The sequence below is a fragment of the Balaenoptera acutorostrata genome, chromosome 9, assembly GCF_949987535.1.
Source record: "Balaenoptera acutorostrata chromosome 9, mBalAcu1.1, whole genome shotgun sequence".
In the NCBI taxonomy this organism is placed as follows: Eukaryota; Metazoa; Chordata; class Mammalia; order Artiodactyla; family Balaenopteridae; genus Balaenoptera; species Balaenoptera acutorostrata.
In genome coordinates, this window is record NC_080072.1 from 100,711,883 (window position 1) to 100,730,606 (window position 18,724).

Genomic DNA, 18,724 nt, shown 5'->3' on the forward strand with positions numbered 1-18,724 from the left:
ATGCTTTCTAGTGCTTGGTGCAGACTGAACAGTGAGTGAGTGTTAGCCATTGGTATTGTTAATGGTTGTGGGGATAATGATTATAGTCTGTTTTATTATTTGTTTCATTTCCCGTAAGGTCCCTTTGGTTTCCAGAATACCCAGTTATACCCATGGGAATGTGTTTTACTGCGAATATCAGCTACTAGCAGTGTCACTGCAAGGGTGGGGTGTGGGGTGGAGGGGGAGGGACCCTACTCTAGAGGCCAGGGTTTCTGTGCTCCATCCTCCAAGGTCGAGGGCAATGTAAGAAACAATCAGTCAAGATGTTCTGCTCTGCTGGTGCTGAAGGGTAGTGGGCCAGACCAGGGGCGGACACTTGGAGCCCTCCCTGCTCATGCATTTCCAGCGGGTTTTTATTTTCCTCTCTAATCTCCTTCTTTTCCCTTTGCAGGCAGCGGAACTGGGGATGGTGTCAGCCTATTACACATACATCTTCACTAATCTGGTAAGACATTTTCACAGCTCATCTCCTTGGCATAGAGAGTATCATTAATTAGGGTCCGTGGGGTGTAACGGAATGAAGCCCGGGAGATGGGAAGTAGGGAAAATGGAACAGAGGAGCAGAAGCCAGCCAGAGAGGCAGGGCATCTGAGAAACATGGAAACCCAGGAGCCACTGGGATTCTCATCCCAGCAATTCTTAGCCTGGAGAGAATGGAAATTTGGGGAATCTAATGCCTCCATTCAGATGTCACCAGCAACATAGCACTGAGCCCTCTGATGGATGCTCTCCTCTATAGGTCCAGTTACTGGCCTGCAGTCCAGCCTCTACACGGCCAGACCCTTATGCTGGCTGGCTCAGAAGTAGGAAAGCTAGAGCACAAAAAGTATGCGTGTCCTATGTACAAAGGTGTTATAACTGGGTACACCTCCAGAGGCCATTCTTGCCAAATCCCCTTGTTTTGCAGCTGAGAAGACAGTTCTGTAGAAATTTTATTGAGTCAGGTTGGAGCACTATTTTTGCCATGTACCAACTTTGTACCCTTCAACAAGCACTGAGCCTTGGTTTCCTTATCTGTAAAATGGGCATAAGGACAGCTACGTTATGGAGTTGCCGTCATTTCGAAATGATGTAATTTAATCTGCGTGTAAGTATTTTGAAATTGTAAAACATTAAGAGATGTGAAAGGTTGTTGTGAAGTATAGACACACTCAATTAGAGAGTAGAAAGAACCTCAGAGAACAGGTTTAAAAAAATTATAACTTTTTGTTTTGAGATTATTATAGATTATTATTATTATAGGTATTATAGATTACAGGAAGCTGCAAAGATAATACAGAGAGGTACCATGTACCTTTAACCCATTTTTCTCTAATGGTTACATCTTACATTATTACAGTAAATATCAAAACCAGGATATCAAAATATCAAAGCTATTAAGACGTGTGTAGATGTGTGTAACTCCTACGGCAATCAGGATACAAAACTATTTCATTACCACAAAGATCTCCCTCAAGCTACCATTTTATAGTCACATCCACTTCCCTTCTTCCCACCATCCCTAACCTCTAGCAACTGCTGATCTGTTCTCTATTTCTGAATTTCCTAATTTTATATAAATGGAATCATGAGTAAATGACCTTTGAGGTTAACCTTTTTCACTCAGAGTACTGCCCTCAAGATCCACCAGAGGTGTTGCATAAATCAATAGTTTGCCCTTTATTATTGCCGAGTCATATTTCTTGGTGTGGATGTACCAGTTTGCTTAACTATCCACCTATGGAGAGACATAGTTTCCAGTTTTTGGCTATTACAGATAGAGCTGTTATAAACAGTCATTCAGAGAAGAGGTTTAATTATTTTATGCCCTTATTTATTTTATAAATGCGCGAGATATCCAGATCATTTAAGTAGCCCCTTCATCCAGACGTGCTTTGATGTAACAGGAGCTGGGCCAGGCATTCGGGATTAAAATGGGAATAAGAAACCAAACTGGCCCAGGAAAAAACTATTGCAAGGTACCTGTCCTATTGCATAGTGACAAATTCTATGAGACGTGTACACAAAATGCTTTAGACCCTAGAGCAGGGGTCACTTGCTCTAGCTGGAGCAGGCAGGAAATGCTTCACAGAAGAAGGGGCCTTTAAGCTACACCCTGAAAGACAGGTAGGCTTTTTCCTAGACAAACAAAGAAGGGAAGAACATTCGGGGATGAGGAACAGCATATTCACATACCTGGAGATTTGAGTGACTTCAAACGTATGCACTGCTCCAGGAATGGGGGTGCCAGTGAATAATTATTCATTTGTCTATTTGTAGCCATTCATGAAAGCAACCTACTTAAAAGATGTAAGGCAGGTATCATTGCAAGATCCTTGATGTGTTTAGGGAGCAGAATTCAACCTCACCGTTATGACTCTTGAATCTTAAAATGGAAAAGGTTGGGCTTCCCTGGTGGCGCAGTGGTTGAGAATCCGCCTGCCAATGCAGAGGACACGGGTTCGAGCCCTGGTCTGGGAGGATCCCACATGCCGCGCAGCGGCTGGGCCCGTGAGCCACAATTACTGAGCCTGCGCATCTGGAACCTGTGCTCCGCAACGGGAGAGGCCGCAACAGTGAGAGGCCCGCGAACCGCGATGAAGAGTGGCCCCCGCTTGCCACAACTAGAGAAAGCCCTCGTACAGAAACGAAGACCCAACACAGCCATAAATAAATTTAAAAAATTAAAAAAAAAAAAAGAAAAACATGCCTTTAAAAAAAAAAAAAAAAATGGAAAAGGTTACCTAGAGGTTAAGCCTTTCTTGGCCAACACAGGTGGTAGGGTAACCTAGGTGATTGTGCAGTGTCCCTTCCGGGATTTAGGGACCAGGTCTCCTGAAATGTCCTGCGAGGTTGAGGAGATGGCTGCCCAAAGAGACAAGCTGGGATTCTGTGGTCCCTGTTCTTTTCCAGCTGGAGTGTCGTGAGCAGCCCTTTCTTGGGGCTGCTGTGGAATTGTTCCGCCTGCAGCATCCCACAGGCCTTTGCTCTCAGGGTTGAAAGGCCCCTCGAAGAATCCAGCGTAGCTGCTTTTCTGGTGTAGGGACTCCCTCCACGGCAGGCTTGCCCCACCACAAACCTGCCGGTTCCACTGTTGGAATTTTTCCACTGAGGTCTAGCATACATACAGAAGGCCACACAAGTCATGTGTGCACAGCTGAATGAACATTCTCCAAGTGAGCACACCTGTGTCAGCAGCACCCTGATCCAGAAATTAGCCCATTGCTAGAGCCCCAGAAGTCCCCCTCACGCCCCCTCCCAGTCTCTAGCCCTCAAAATGTAAAGCACAAGGAAATTCTTTGTTTGCTTATTTATTTTTTCCTGTCTAACACTGCTGCTGTAAATCACAGCATTAACATGGAAAAGGGTAGAAAAGGATTAGACTATTCCCCGAGCAATGCAAAAGCATTTGCCTAACGTAAGGAGGCATCTGGGGGAGCCCAGCAAGTTAGCAGAAGAATAGAGAGAGATGAAACTCCAATTGTGTTCCATTTGGGGAGCCTGGGAAGTAGAGGGGAGGAGGGGGAAAAGGCAAGCCAGGAGCCGCTTGCCTTGTGCCCACCTGCCAGGGGCACCCCCCATGTTCAGTTAGCCAGGGCAGCAGAGGAGGAAGGAGCGGGGCAGCAAGGAGTCACGGGGTGGGGGGATCTTTGCAGATTGAAGGAGGCTAGTCTTCTGGAAGATAAGTCCCCAGGACGGTAATGAGAATAATGCGCGGTTGCTTGGCCTGGAGATGTTTAAGAAAGTGTCACCCACGCTGTAACCCACCACTCCCTCTTCTCAAACATGGTAATAATGATTGTGATGATGAATCTTGTGGAGAAAGCACTGGCCTGTGAAGTCAGGAGACCTGGGTCAAGTCCCCACTCTGCCTTATACTCACTGTGTGACTTTGGGGGAGTCACGTTGACTCTCTGAGCCCCAGCTCTCTCCTTTGTAAAGTGGGGATAATAAAATCTTACGGGGTTGTTGTGAGGATAAAGAGAACTGCATTATAAATTGCCAAGTACTATATGTTTTGAAGGCATTGTATTTTTTTTAATAGATCTGTATTGGAGTATAATTGCTTCACAATACTGTGTTAGTTTTGGTTGTACAACAAAGTGAATCAGCCATATGCATACATATATCCCCATATCCCCTCCCTCTTGCGTCTCCCTCCCACCCACCCTATCCCACCCCTCTAGGTCCTCGCAAAGCACCGAGCTGATCTCCCTGTGCTATGCTGCTGCTTCCCACTAGCTAACTATTTTACATTCGGTAGTGTATATATGTCGATGCTACTCTCACTTCGCCCCAGCTTCCCCCTCCCACCCCATGTCCTCAAGTCCATGCTCTATGTCTGCATCTTTATTCCTGCCCTGCCACTAGGTTCATCAGTACCATTTTTTTTTTAGATCCCATTACAGATGGCCAAGAGGCACATGAAAAGATGCTCAACATCATTAATTATTAGAGAAATGCAAATCAAAACTACAATGAGGTATCACCTCACACTGGTCAGAATGGCCATTATCAAAAAATCTAGAAACAATAAATGCTGGAAAGACTGTGGTGAAAAGGGAACCCTCCTGTACTGTTGGTGGGAATGTAAATTGATACAACCACTGTGGAGAACAGTATGGAGGTTCCTTATAAAACTAAAAATAGAACTACCATATGACCCAGCAATCCCTCTATGGGGCATATACTCTGAGAAAACCATAATTCAAAAAGATACATGTACCACAATGTTCATTGCAGCACTATTTACAATAGCCAGGACGTGGAAGCAACCTAAATGTCCATCGACAGATGAATGGATAAAGATGTGGCACATATATACAATGGAATATTACTCAGCCATAAAAAGAAACGAAGTTGAGTTATTTGTAGTGAGCTGGATGGACCTAGAGGCTGTCATACAGAGTGAAGTAAGTCAGAAAGAGAAGAACAAATACCGTATGTTAAGGCACTGTATTTTTTTTTTTGTAATACTCTGATACTTTCAGCTTTCAAAGAGCTTTTGTCCTTCTTGGGTGGGCACAGAACGAGATGAGCTTTGGGAGCGTGCCTCAGTCAGAGAGTTCTTTCAACTTGGAATTAACAGGATTCACACAGTTTGTAAGTTTGCAAGAGGAAATCAGAAAAGTAACTGCATGAATGATGATGGCTGAGTAATAGCCAAGCAAATAGAAGCAAAGCTGTTGCAAAAATCAGTCAGTGAGAGAATATGCTGGATGCTTCTCATTAGTGCCTTGGCTCTCTGGAAGGGACAGACCTCTATGAGGAGTAAAGAAACTATTTTTAAGTCCATTCTTTCTGCCCAGTTGCTGTTGGAGTCTTGGGCCAGAGCATTAGGGGCTTTATGTAGAGGTTCATAAGGGAGCCTCTGTGCTTCTCCAGTCCCTTTCCCCAAATACAGATGCCACCCAGACTTTAATTTTTATTTATTTCTTCTCTGAATTCCTCAAGGTTCCCCATCATGTCCCATCTCTCTAAATTCTGCCACAGTGATGCAGCGGGCACTCAGATTAGCTTTTTGAGAGTTAGCACAAAGGTGTGGGCTTTGGCATTCGTAGACATAACTAAGAATTCCAGTTTGACTAGCAATCAGCTGTGTGATCCTGTGCAAGTTACTTAATGTCTCTGAGCCTCAGTGACCTCATCAGCTGTTGGACACTAATAACACCTGCCTCAGTAGATAATACCCACACAGAAACTGACTCACAGTACAAGTTTAGTAAAGGGAAGGTATTATTTTAAAAAGTCCTATTTGTGCTTCCCATGTACTGAAAAGAACAGGAGAATTTTATTTTGCTGCCCAGCCTCTAATGGCCTATAAAAGTGACTCCTAAAATGCCATTTTATTAATTTCCAGAGAATGACTAGAACTAGGTAGTTCGGTTATTGTGCATAACCATTGTAGGGTTTGCTGGTATCAGTAATTACTGAGTAATTGGGCAGGTCTTCATACCTCTGTCCCACCAGGTGTTAAGATTGATTTAGGGCATCTGTAATCAATGGATTTGTTTGACTGCTCTGGACTCCATCCGTTGATTATCCATCGCAAGAGTTGGGACAGAAATAGCCATCATGAATCAAACTTCTAAACCATCAATTCATTTTGACCTTATAGAAAGCACAGTTTTTTCTATCGGGGTCTGGCCAGCAGGGAGAGTGAGTGTGCCAGCCTTGAGCTTTGAGTGACAGAGGTGACTGATGCAAGGAGAGGTTGGGCCAGGAGAGCTGAGGCTGGCGGGGAGGATCCTGCCGCTATGACGGGAAGAGCGGGGAGGAACTCCACAGGTCCAGGGAAGAGCCAGGTCTGGGGGTCCAGTGGGAGCCCAGGCTCAGTGAGGTGTGTGACAAATGTGAGAGACACTTCAGCAAGAGGGCAGAGACCCAGGAACAGGGGCAGACTTGCTGCAGAACAAAGGAAGAAGTCACGGACAGGAAGTTGGTAGCTGTTGAGGGCACACAGTCACAGCAAACAGCAAACAAATATCCAGGTCTTTTATTTATATATCTATTTTGCAACAGAATCTGGGGTAGTTTGTACTAGTGTCAGAGGTCTGATCCGTGAGACAGCTTCTTGCCCCTGCTTCTGGTTCTGATGGGTCAGGGGTCAGTCCCATCAGGGGAACAAACCTCTGATCAACAGGTAGGAATGGGTCACCTGAAGGCACCTGGCTAAGGTGGGAACCCAGCCAGAGGGTCAGCTCCTGGGGTCCAAATCATGGGAACTTTTATGGTAAATTGAGAACCAGGATGTACCCCTGGCCAGGGATCTGGAGAGGAACGAGAAGGAAGCAGGTCCTGGTGGTTGGCCAAGGTAAGGGGTCAAGAGTCCAGGCCAAAGGAAGATGGACCAAATAAGGGACAAAGCAAGGCGAACAAGAAAATTATTCTGCAAAGACACAAAGGACACAGAGGCGTGAGCGACCTCGAAAACTGGTTCCTGCCTTTATCCAGATTTGTTGCTTTCTTTGTTTTTTGAACGTTTTTATTGTGGTAAAATATATGTAACATAAGATTTGCCATTTTAACCATTTTTAAGTTGACAATTAAGTGGCATTAATTACATTTACAATGTTGTACAACCATCATCACTACCTATTTCTAAAACTTTTCCATTACCCCAAACAGAAGCTCTTTAACTATTAAGCAATAATTCCCCATTCCCCCTCCCCCCAGCCCTGATAACTCCTAATCTGTTTTCTGACTCTATGAATTTGCCTATCCTAGATATAGATATTTCATAATAGTGGAATCACGTAATATTTGTCCTTTTGTGTCTGGCTTATTTCACTCAGCATGTTTTCCAGGTTCATCCATGTTATAGCATGTATCAGAACTTCATTCTTTTTTTAACTCTTTTTTTTATAGTGGTAAATATACATAAAATTTACCATTTTAAAAAGTGTACCATTCAGTAGCAATAAGTACACTCACATTGTTGTGCAACCGTCACCACCATCCATCTCTAGAACATTTTTCATCCTCCCAAACTGAAACTTTATACCCGTTAAACAATAACTCCCCATTCCCTCCTCCTCCTGGTCCCTGGCAGCCACCATTCTGCTTTCTGTCTCTATGAAGTTGCCTATTCTAAGTGCTTCATATACATGAAATGATAATATTTGTCCTCTGGTGCCTGCCTTATTTCACCTAGCATAATGTCTTCAGGGGTCTCTGTGTGTCAGAATTTCCTTCCTTTTTTTTTTTTTTTTAAATGTGATGATCCATTTATTTATTTATTTGTTTACTTATTTATTTATTTATTTTTGGCTGTGTTGGGTCTTCGTTTCTGTGCGAGGGCTTTCTCTAGTTGCGGCAAGTGGGGGCCACTCTTCATCGCGGTGCGCGGGCCTCTCACTGTCGCGGCCTCTCTTGTTGCGGAGCACAGGCTCCAGACGCGCAGGCTCAGTAGTTGTGGCTCACGGGCCTAGTTGCTCCATGGCATGTGGGATCCTCCCAGACCAGGGCTCGAACCCGTGTCCCCTGCACTGGCAGGCAGACTCTAAACCACTGCACCACCAGGGAAGCCCCCCCTTCCTTTTTAAGGCTGAATAATATCCATTTTATGTCTATACCACACTTTGTTTATCTCTTCATCCATCATGTGGACACTTAGGTTGCTTCTTCCTTTTGGCTATTATGAATAGTGCTGCAATGAACATAGGTGAACAAATACCTGATCGAGTCCTGCTTTCAATCCTCTTGGGTATATATCTAGTAGTGAAATTCCTGGATCATATGATAATTCTATGTTTAATTTTTTAGGAACAGCCAAACTCCTTTCTAGCTGTACCATTTTTATTCCCACCAGTCATGTATGAGGGTTTGAGTTCCTCCACATCCTACCAAAACCTGTTACTTTTTGTTTTTATGATAATAGCCATCTTAATGGTATGAAGTGTTCAGATGTGTTTCTTGTTTCTATTTGGAGTTTTCCAACTGAAAGAAGCGAGACCACATGGCTGAAGTTGAGAGTCCTGATTAAGAAGCTTTATAATGGGAGAAAGAAGCTGGTGTGTAAAAACCAGTCCTTGAGTCTATCAGACCTGGTGAAAATCCCCAGCTCGTGAGCTTCCTAGCTGTGTGCCCTGATGCTCTTGGGGGCCTCAGTTTCCTCATATGTAAAATGTGAATAATAATATCCATCTCAAGAAATTTTGGTTAAGTTAAAAAACAATGGATAACAATGGATAACAATGGATAACGCTTTGTATCCAGTAGGCAATGCCAACTGCTTTAACAGATAAATCCCGATCCCATGGCTTCACACAGCAGGCGTATATTTCTCACTCAATCGAAGTCCCCCAAGTGTGTTCCTCATCATCAGGCAGCCTTCCAGAAGGTCATCTGGGGGCCCAGGCTTCTTCTAGCTTCTAATGTGTCCTCTGAGAGGCCAGGAATGGGGAAAAACATAAAGGATCAGACACAGGAGGGCTTTGGGGGCCAGGCCTGGAAGTGGCACATGGTATTTCTCCTCACAATCCCACTGGCTAGAATGTAGTCACATACTCACACGTACCGAAAGTGAGATGGGGAAACATCATGTACCATGCGTCCATGCGTCCAGGGAGAAGAGATGTGTGTGCTGATCGGCTACCCATATCTGCCACATTATTAAATGATTAATGATCATCACACGTCTCTTTTACGTATGCTGGAAAAGCAATTAGCATCCCAAGCCCTGGCATGTCTGTTTAGAGGCTAACTGACCGTATCCATGGAGATGAGCATTTCGTTATAAAGGTGTCAGCTCCCTTATAACTAACAGGGTCTGCACCTCGAATGCTCTTGCCCAGGTGGGCTGCTGGCCCGAGGGTCCTGTCTGGCGCTTCCAGGTGGGGACTGCACTGGACAGGTGTAGATTCTCTGGGTCATTCCACTCTTTAGTCTGGAAGGAGTCTCTGTCCTCCAGTCAGCCGCCGGGTTTGGCTGCAGGAACCATTGTTCCGCAAGACTGATGGTAGTTTGGATAAAGGACGTGAAGAATTAAGAGCCTTTGGGCAAAGCCCAGTCGGCCGCTGAGACAGCAGAGATGCCATCTGAAGAGAAGAGGTGAAGGAGGAAGTGCAATGTGAGCTAATAAATCTGGGAGGATTATCCAGCGACTAATGAACCCAGGGAGATTTGTAATCACTGCCTAATAAAGAAAAGAAAATCACCCTAATCTACTGTCAGCAAGCACAGATGAGCCCTGTGCCAAAGGAGGGAGCTGCTGCCTCGGCAGGGAGAAGTGTGGAGATTCAGGGTCAGGGCCAGAATCATGAAATGTCAAGGAAAGGTAGGAAATGGGCACTGGAAGCAGGGGGCTGTATGGTCGGTGGGCCACCTGGGCTGCCACCGGCATTGCAGGCAGCATGACTCGCTGGATGTGGTGACCACCGTCTCATTTTCCTGCCACAGGTGAGGCTAGAGCGCCATGCTCTTGATGCCATCACCAGCATGCTGGAGGGTAGGGGACCATTTGTGCTGTGTGTATAGAGGCACCGACATCTCAGAGTTTTTCCCTTGGGGAATCTAGAGAGAAGGGGCCAAGTGCTGGCTGGGTGTCAGAAGGCATGGGGCAGGGTGACACCGGCACCTGTAGGGTTACACCTGCATGGGGCAGGGTGACACCAGCACCCGTAGGGTTACACCTGCATGGGGCAGGGTGACACCAGCACCCGAAGGGTTACATCTGCATGGGACAAGGGTACACCAGCACCTGTAGGGTTACATTTACATGAGGAAGGGTTACATCAGCAGGAGGCCTCATCATACAGAGGATGGGCAGTGAAGCAGCTGTGGCTTCTAGTTATGGCCCTGCTACTAAATAGCTGGGTGACATAGTAATAGTGATGATAGTTGATATTTATTGACTACCTTCTACATGCAAGGCTCTGTAATAAGTGTTTCTCAGTTATTTTCTCGTTCAAACCTCACACAACAACTCTAGCGGAGCACTATTTTATCCCCATTTTAGAGATGAGAAAGCTGAGGCTCATAAAGTGTTGATACTCTGCACAAGGTAGTAGAGCCAGATCACACACCCAGGCAGCTAGCTCTTAGCCACCTCATTCTACTGCATTTATCTAGGCATGCCACTTCTCCTTGCTGGGCTTCAGCTTCTTCATCTGAAAATTATGATGTTGTATTAGGTGATCTCTGAGGGTCTTTCCAGCCCTGGACTCATTTCATCCTACACGTGGTTGAGGGCATTACAAATTCATAGCACCCTGCGGTTGGGAATGTTTCCTGGATAGAGGGGAGGAGGATCCGTTGGATCGAGGGCCCACGGGGCCCTGGAAGCAGTAGAAACTCACAGCTCCCTGGATTCCCAAAGAGTAGCCAGGTCCTGCTGAGTCTTGCAGAATTAACCCCTCCATGCCCTAGTCTCTGTCTTGTTTGGGCAGAATGGATATATGCAGCCAATTTTTCTCCTCTGGGTCCATGTTATTGTCAAGCAGACTGAGCCTGTGTTTATTTTTCTAGAGGTTGATCAGAGAGATTAGCCATAAGTAATTGAAGTTGCTAAAATTATTACAGAAAGGGGAGCCGGGGAAGACAGGGAGGGAAGAAACAAATGATTCCAGAGGACTTGAATGCTCACCGTCCTGCTCTCGTGCTCCTCTCTCTCTGACGGGCCAACCCTATTCATCTTTTAGGTCTTCCTTAAATGTCACTTCCTCAAGGAACTTTCCCCTGACACCCGCTGTGTTGAGTCTGCTGTTACTCTCACAGCACCTTGTCTTCTGTGTTTCGTAGCATCCGTCTCAAGTGGGAATTCCTCCTTCTATATCTGACCTCTCCACCAGACTTTGAACTTCATAAAGGCAAGACCATCACTTGTCCATCACTGTACACCAGTCACCTCCTGGCACATAGTAGGTGCTCAGTAGATATTTATTGAGTCAATGAATGGAGAAATTCATGACATGATAGAGTTCTTGGACTAGGAGGGCTGGCCAGGTGAGATGGCTCATCTCCTTCATCCAGAAGGAATTAGCTCATCCCAACTAAGCCCATGAGAGTAAAGTTCCACAGCTTAGCCAGGAGGAGCTGGGCCCAGCCCACCCTTTCCTAAGGATGCCTTGGCATTTTCATAGCCCACATGGTAATTACTCAGTCTGGAATGCCCTTCCTCCATTCTGGGCTGGACAGATTTGAAGTTAAGGATGTGCAAGACCAGGAAGAGTGGTTTCATTCAGGATCTAAGATACAGGGTTTCAGGGGGTTCTGATGAGTGAGGGAGGTGTTGAAACCTGAGACCCAGGGTTGGCACCAAGACTGACCATAGAGGTAGGAAGAGGTGGAAGAGTGCAAGCGCGGTCCAGCTGATTGTGCTGAGTGGCCTGTCACCTGGGGCTACTTTTTTTTTTTTTTAAAGGAATTCAAGCAGTTCTTTTTTTTTTTTTTTTTTAATTGAAACACCCGATCCTTGGGTCATTTGCATTCTTAATTAATTAATTTATTTATTTTTGGCTGTGTTGGGTCTTCGTTTCTGTGCGAGGGCTTTCTCTAGTTGCGGCAAGCGGGGGCCACTCTTCATCGCGGTGCGCGGGCCTCTCACTATCGCGGCCTCTCTTGTTGCGGAGCACAGGCTCCAGACGCGCAGGCTCAGTAGTTGTGGCTCACGGGCCCAGCTGCCCCGCGGCATGTGGGATCTTCCCAGACCAGGGCTCGAACCCGTGTCCCCTGCATTGGCAGGCAGATTCCCAACCACTGCGCCACCAGGGAAGCCCTGGGGCTGCTTTCTTTACTGGCCACACCATGCCTGGGTCAGCCTGGGTCAAGTGGCCTCTTCAAGCCAGCACCTGGCACCCAGACGCATGGAGCCAGAACCCAAGGGTCTTTGAAACAAAACCTCTACTTGAAGTTTTCAAGGTCATTATGAAATTAGCTAGTCCTCTCCTCTGTCCCCATGACTTGGCACATGAGGTTTGGTGAGCCTCATGGCTGTGTTGACACAGAGGATGGAAACATGGCTTAAAGGAGGCAGCCGGGGACTCAGATCAGAGAGGACTTGAGTCTGAATCTGGGCCCTGCCATACATGAGATGCACGCATGGCACGTTAACCTACTGGAGTCTCAGTTTTCCCTTTTGTAAAATGGGGATGGTAATTCCTATAACATCATTTTGTGAGGAACATGGAAGGTTTCTAATCCTCAGTGGGCTGCTAGTAAACATTACATTACTCCCTTTCCTCCCCTCTTTCTCACTTTCCTACTGAGTATGTTCATGCTTAGACCTTGGTGTCCTGGTTTACTGCCTCTAGCTTTCCAAAACGCCAAAGTTGTTATCAGAAACATTTCATAATTGGTCTCTTGCCTAACTGTAGTTAGAACTACAGTTCCCACGGTGCGTGAGCCTCTTTCATATCTTGCAGTCTTTTACTGAAAGCGTACCACACACACACACACACACACACACACACACACACACACAGAACTAGCCAACAGCTACAATCCATCAGTTGGACAACTTTCCAGTGCCAGAGCAATTGGTTCTAAAGTGTAGTTTATTGTAAAATTATTAAGACTATCTACATATTTCACCTTTATTGAGCCTTTTAAGGGAACCACTCTGCATAATACAGTATACTTTGGTGAATGAATATGTTTTTAGTGCAACTAGGAAAAGAGTAACGGAGTGAAAGCTCCCCATGTGTCTGTCTGAGCTTCCCAGGTACCCCCGCTACCAAATGCAAACCCGGAGAGGTGGCAGATCTGGCAGTGACCAGTGTCTCCTGGGCGCACACGGGTACAACAGCATCTTAAGGAGAAGTTATTGCTCCAGAATTGTGCTCTCTGGCTGCTAACCCTCCCGTGTCTGTTGTCCGAACTAGGCTGTTGGTAGTGTGGGAATGTATTCAGGGGAAATGGCAGGGAGAATTGGAAAAAGATTCAGGAATCATCGACTGAAAATTATTTTCTGAATTTGCATTTGGGGAAACTGGCTGACAGTTGGGAGTCCCTTGGCCCAAGTTATGGGATTATAAAATGATTAGCTAGTCATGATTGAGCGACTCACCTATGGAAAATGCTTAAAGTCAACTCCACTTATTCAGCAGACATTTATCACATGTCTCCTGTGTGCTGGGAACGCAATCAGCAGTAGTCTGTGGCTTGAAGAGCTCTATAAAGGCGAGGTGTGGAAGCCCAGAGGAGGGAGCATTTAGTGCACTTTATTTTTTTTTAATTTATTTATTTATTTATTTATTTATTTATTTATTTATTTATAGCTGTGCTGGGTCTTCGTTTCTGTACGAGGGCTTTCTCTAGTTGCGGCAAGTGGGGGCCACTCTTCATCGTGGTGCGCGGGCCTCTCACTATCGCGGCCTCTCTTGTTGCGGAGCATAGGCTCCAGACGCGCAGGCTCAGTAGTTGTGGCGCACGGGCCCAGTTGCTCCGTGGCATGTGGGATCTTCCCAGACCAGGGCTCGAACCCGTGTCCCCTGCATTGGCAGGCAGATTCTCAACCACTGCGCCACCAGGGAAGCCCCATTTAGTGCTTTTTTGGGAACTGGGAGAGAGGTTTGCAGACATGGCTTCCTTTGAATGGTTTATTGAGGGAAGGTTAGAAAGGATCGTGGGTGGGTGACGTGTGGACAGAGGTAAGCAATGTAGGCCTGAGAAAGAAAGAGCACGGTGCCTGCCATGGCTGGAGCAGGGGCGTGTAATGGAGAGAGGGAAGCCAGGGCTGGCAGAGGAAGGTTCCCGTCAGATGACATTCCGTCCGCCCTGCAAAGTTGCTGGACTTTTCAGCATTAGAAGCTGGCATTGGCAGGTCCAAGGGCTAGTCTTGGCTGTCCCACTAACTGACCGCGTGTGGCCTTGGACAAGACCTTTCTCCCCTGGGGATAAACTGAAGGATCTCCAAAGACCTTTCAACTCTTAAATTCTGTCGACTTTATGGATTGGATGAATCTATAGTAAATGCCTGGCTGGATTCTCCTGGCACATGAAGCAGGTGGCTTTCCTCTTCATGGCTTCTAGTGTCCTTGTCTGGTTGGCTTGTCCCTCTAGTGCCCTCTGCTGTCCTAGTCCCCCCCACCCCACCCCCGTGGGCAGCACCCCTGGCTCATGAGTGTCTGGTCCTCTCACACCCTCTTGCTCAGAAGGAGCTGTCCTGTGTCCCACATCTAGGCCACCTCCTTGGAGCCCTGATGGACGACGGGCCTCCTCAAACTCAAAATCCAATTCATGCCAATATGTGAATGGCAGATGACAGCATTGAATTTGGGGGGATCTTTGAGAGCATCTAACTGAATCTCGTCATTTTACAGTTGAGGGAAAATAACTGAAGCAGGAAAGTGACTTTCTCAGCTCTCACAGTGAGTCAGGAGTGGCGGGGAGAGGTCTCCTCTCCAAATTTCATGCATTCACTGGTCAACATTAATTGAGCACTTACTGGGCTGCGTGTCAGGGGCAACAATGAAAAAGTCCGTTCTCTAAAGAGGTCAGACTAGGAGGGCAGACAAACCCAAACAGATGATTGTAAATCAGTGGGTTAAAATGATGAAGATATGCACAGAGTATTATCTGTGAGCCTGGCAAGCTCATATAAAGCTTGCTGGACGAGGCCACACCCAGTGGCCTTAAAGAATTAATAGTTAGCCAGGTTGGGTGGGGGGAAGAGGGATATTCTAAACACACAGCTTAATGCCTTAGACCTTTGCTTTTTAACCGAAGCCTTTACCAAGGAAGTGGATCCTATGGGAGACTGTCGATTTGGTGAGGAAGGTATTTTGAGGCGGGGAGAAACCTTCAGAACCTTCACATCACTCCACACAGGCAGCCAATTGCCAACTTCCCTGTCCTGCGTAAGGCAGGTGAAGAAGGAAGATGGGAGTCACAAGTGAACCTAAGTTGACACCTTTCTTGTGTTGGTAGCTGGTCATAAATGCCAGAGTCACTCCAGGCTCACTTGGATAGCTGTCAACCATTCTCCCCTTCAAGGTGATGGGCACCACTGGCCTAAAGAGAGAATCCCAGCCAGGGCTTGGATTGGGGAACAGGAGCCCAGTACCTGGGCCTCACAGTGAGATCTGGCTATTAAAGGTGAGGCAGGAGTTTCCAAAGACACTTGATTCCTAATGGCGTGCGGCAAGGGGTATGAGAGCAGAATGCATATTGCCAGGAAAATCAGTAGAAACTGAAGGAGTGTTCAGTAGGGGGTGTGGAAACCCTGGTGGAGGGGAAGAAACCCTGGTGTTGGAGGAACCAATTATCTGTCAGCCCCTTTGCTCATGTTTGACAACAGCGTGACAGTGAACATAGGTCCCACGGGACTCCCAGAACTAAGTTTGGAGACATTTGCATATCTTCCATTTAATAGAATTGAAACTCATTCCTTGCATCTGCCCCGACACACACACACACACACACACACACACACTCTCTCTCTCTCTCTCTCTCTCTCTCTCTCTCTCTCCCACATCCATGCCTGTGTGTGTGTTGCTGACGGGCTGCACCAGACTGTACCTATGAGATAAATCAAATTGAAATAAGAACTAGACTCTGGGGACTACGCTGACTCAGTATTTCTAGAAACATAATGGAAACGTCCCCCTCTGACTGCTCGTGCCTTCTGCCTAATAGAGCTTTGGGAGAGGGGAGACCTGCCTTGACCTCCGTCACGGATAGTCCCATTAATTCAGTGAGAGATGCTCCAGCCTCGCCTCTGTCCAGTGATCCAGTAATTCCCAATAATCCACAATCAAGAGTCTGATCATAAAAATCTACCCATTTCCACAAGCTGGTATTGTAATCATCATCGCCCCCTGAGTTCCAGCAATGTGCCAGACACCATACTAGGAAATTTATGTTCAAGATATTAAATCCTCAAAATATCACTACAAGGCTCCAGTTCCACCAAGCAGGGAAGTAAGGCCCAGAGAAGTTTGAAAGCTTCGTCCGAGGGCATTCAATCAACAAGTGGTCCAGCGGAGAATTTGCCCTTGACCTCCCTACCCACATCTTGTCCTTAACAAACTGATCTTTGTTGCTTTTCTGTGCTGTTTGACTTATCTATTGCTGTGAAACTGACTACTACAAAGCTAGCAGCTTAAACCTCACCAGCGACTGGCTCACAGCTCTGTAGGTCAGGTGTCTGCACCGCACGGCTGGGCTCTCTGCTCAGGCTGAAATGTAGGTGTCAGCCGGCCACGTTCTCATCAGGAACTCAGAGACCTCATCCAGGCTCATTCCTGTTGTTGGCAGAATTCATATCCTTGTGGTTGGTTGCAGGGCTGGAATCTCCGTTTTCTTCCGAGCTCTTGCCTAGGGGTCACTCTCAGCATCCAGAGGTCACTCTCCGGTCCTTGCCCATGACCCCTCCATCCCCTCCATCTCATCCCTTTCTTGGCCATGATGCCCTCTGTGATGTCTCCATTTCATCCACTGAGAATCTCCCTCTAGTCCAGGCCTTCTCATACTTTGACTCTCTTTGACTTCTTCTTCTGCAAGCAGCCAGAGAAGACTGTTTTTTTTTTTTTTTAAGGGTATTACAGAAATGTATTTGAGTAAAAGGTTACCGTCAGAACAAAAATACAAACCTCCCAAAATTAATGAAAAAACTTACCCCAAAAAAGAGACAAAACAGATCAAGTAAAAAAATTAAACATATAATGAATCACTATATACGTGTGTGTGCTTATTTATGTACTTAAATATACACTTATGTTAAAATTTTTTTAAGTTAAATATTTTTTAAGTCCACGTATTTTTTTAAAAGATTACCTATAGAGTTGAGAAGGAACAAACTGTAAGAGACAAGGATTTGAAGCTAGAATTCTTGGAAAACACCTTGTATTACAGATTATACTTTGGAATACTGTAAAAATTTTACATAATTATAAAATAAAATTAAACTAAGAGCAAGTCCTAAAATTTAATTAAATAAATTAGCCTAACTACACAATTAGTGGTATAACCATCAAAGAATAATAATTACAAGTGACTTTAAATTATAGTAACTTCGCTGTGCATTCCTAGAGGAAATATACAAAAATAATTTTTAAAATTATTTTGAGTCATCCTATCATTGATGGTAGTTTTGGTACCGTTATTCTGAGACTGATTTCTGTGTAGTGCAGGATAAAGCAAACAAGTTATTGTATTGGTGATATTGAGCACAAGGATTTGCACATTGGATGAAAACACACAGATGTAAAATTGTTGAGATTAAGCAAAAACGCTGTAATCCTAAATTTGAATTGAAAGAATCAATATAAGACTACGAAATACTTTTTCTAAAATATGTACTCCCTAAGCTTCTATAAAGGCCCAGAAGCAACAGCCCAACCGGTAGTAATGAGCACTCCTAGTATCCACACAGTGGCCCCACAAAACTTTCCCACTAAAAGGAAACACGTATTCTTGGAGAAATGGCTGAATCTAGATCTAGGGCATAAAATTCCCATCTTGCCATTGAAAACGAGAAGACTGTTTTTAAAGGGCTAGTGTGCCTGGATAATCTCCCTCTTTTCAAGTCCACTGTGCCGTACAGCATAACCTAATCACAGGAGTCAAATTCATCACAGTGACATTCCTAGGGATTGTGTGTGGGGGGTGGGGGTGGGGCATGGAATCCTGGCAGGAGTCATCTTAGAATCCTGCCTACTGCATGCACTAATCATGTGAATTAGTTTATTTCCTTTGCTCCCTCCCCCTCCCCCCAGTCACCTGGTGAAAGGAGAGACCAGGAGAGATGTAGCCAGGGAAGCAGGAGGAAGGCCCTGGAGTCTCTTAGGGCAGGAAATGGTACATCCCCTGACAGTATAGTTGGTAGACCCAGGTTCCCTCTGCTGGCCTGCTGCGGGGCTCTGGCGGGGCATGGCCCTCGACGCCTTTGGTGCTCTGCAGAGGGGACACTGAGCCCCCTTGGGATGCTGCAGCTCCCTCAGGGGATCCTGGCACTGAGGAATTTGGGCCCTGCTGAGAAAATTGTTTGGGATGTAATGAATGTTTGGAAAGCATAAAGAAGCTGAGCGCAGAAGACATTATGGCAAATCGTATTATTATTATTACATTATAAGTGTGATTGTATGACGAGCACCATTAGGAGTAGCAAGTGCTGTTGCTATTATTAAGCAATCCAGCTCCTCTCTCCCCAGCATCAGGCTTCCCTCAGTGTCAAAGGCATCAACCGCTCAATTAATCACCATCTGAGGCTCCCCCGGCCCTGTGTTTGTGGTGCTGACAGCTCCCGTTCATAGCCCAGCGG

General features: G+C 45.9%; 1 protein-coding gene across 4 annotated transcripts in view; it reads left to right on the forward strand.

Annotated features, from left to right (window-relative positions):
• Positions 1-18,724, forward strand: part of GRIK4 (glutamate ionotropic receptor kainate type subunit 4) — a 440,922-nt gene that overhangs the window by 298,838 nt on the left and 123,360 nt on the right. For 3 of the 4 annotated variants that reach the window (XM_057553865.1, XM_057553867.1, XM_057553868.1), the window contains one exon: positions 434-487. The exons of the other annotated variant lie outside the window; for it this stretch is intronic. In XM_057553865.1, the coding sequence (XP_057409848.1) occupies positions 434-487 (54 nt within the window). The remainder of the gene's footprint in view (positions 1-433; positions 488-18,724) is intronic. 4 annotated transcript variants of the gene reach the window in all.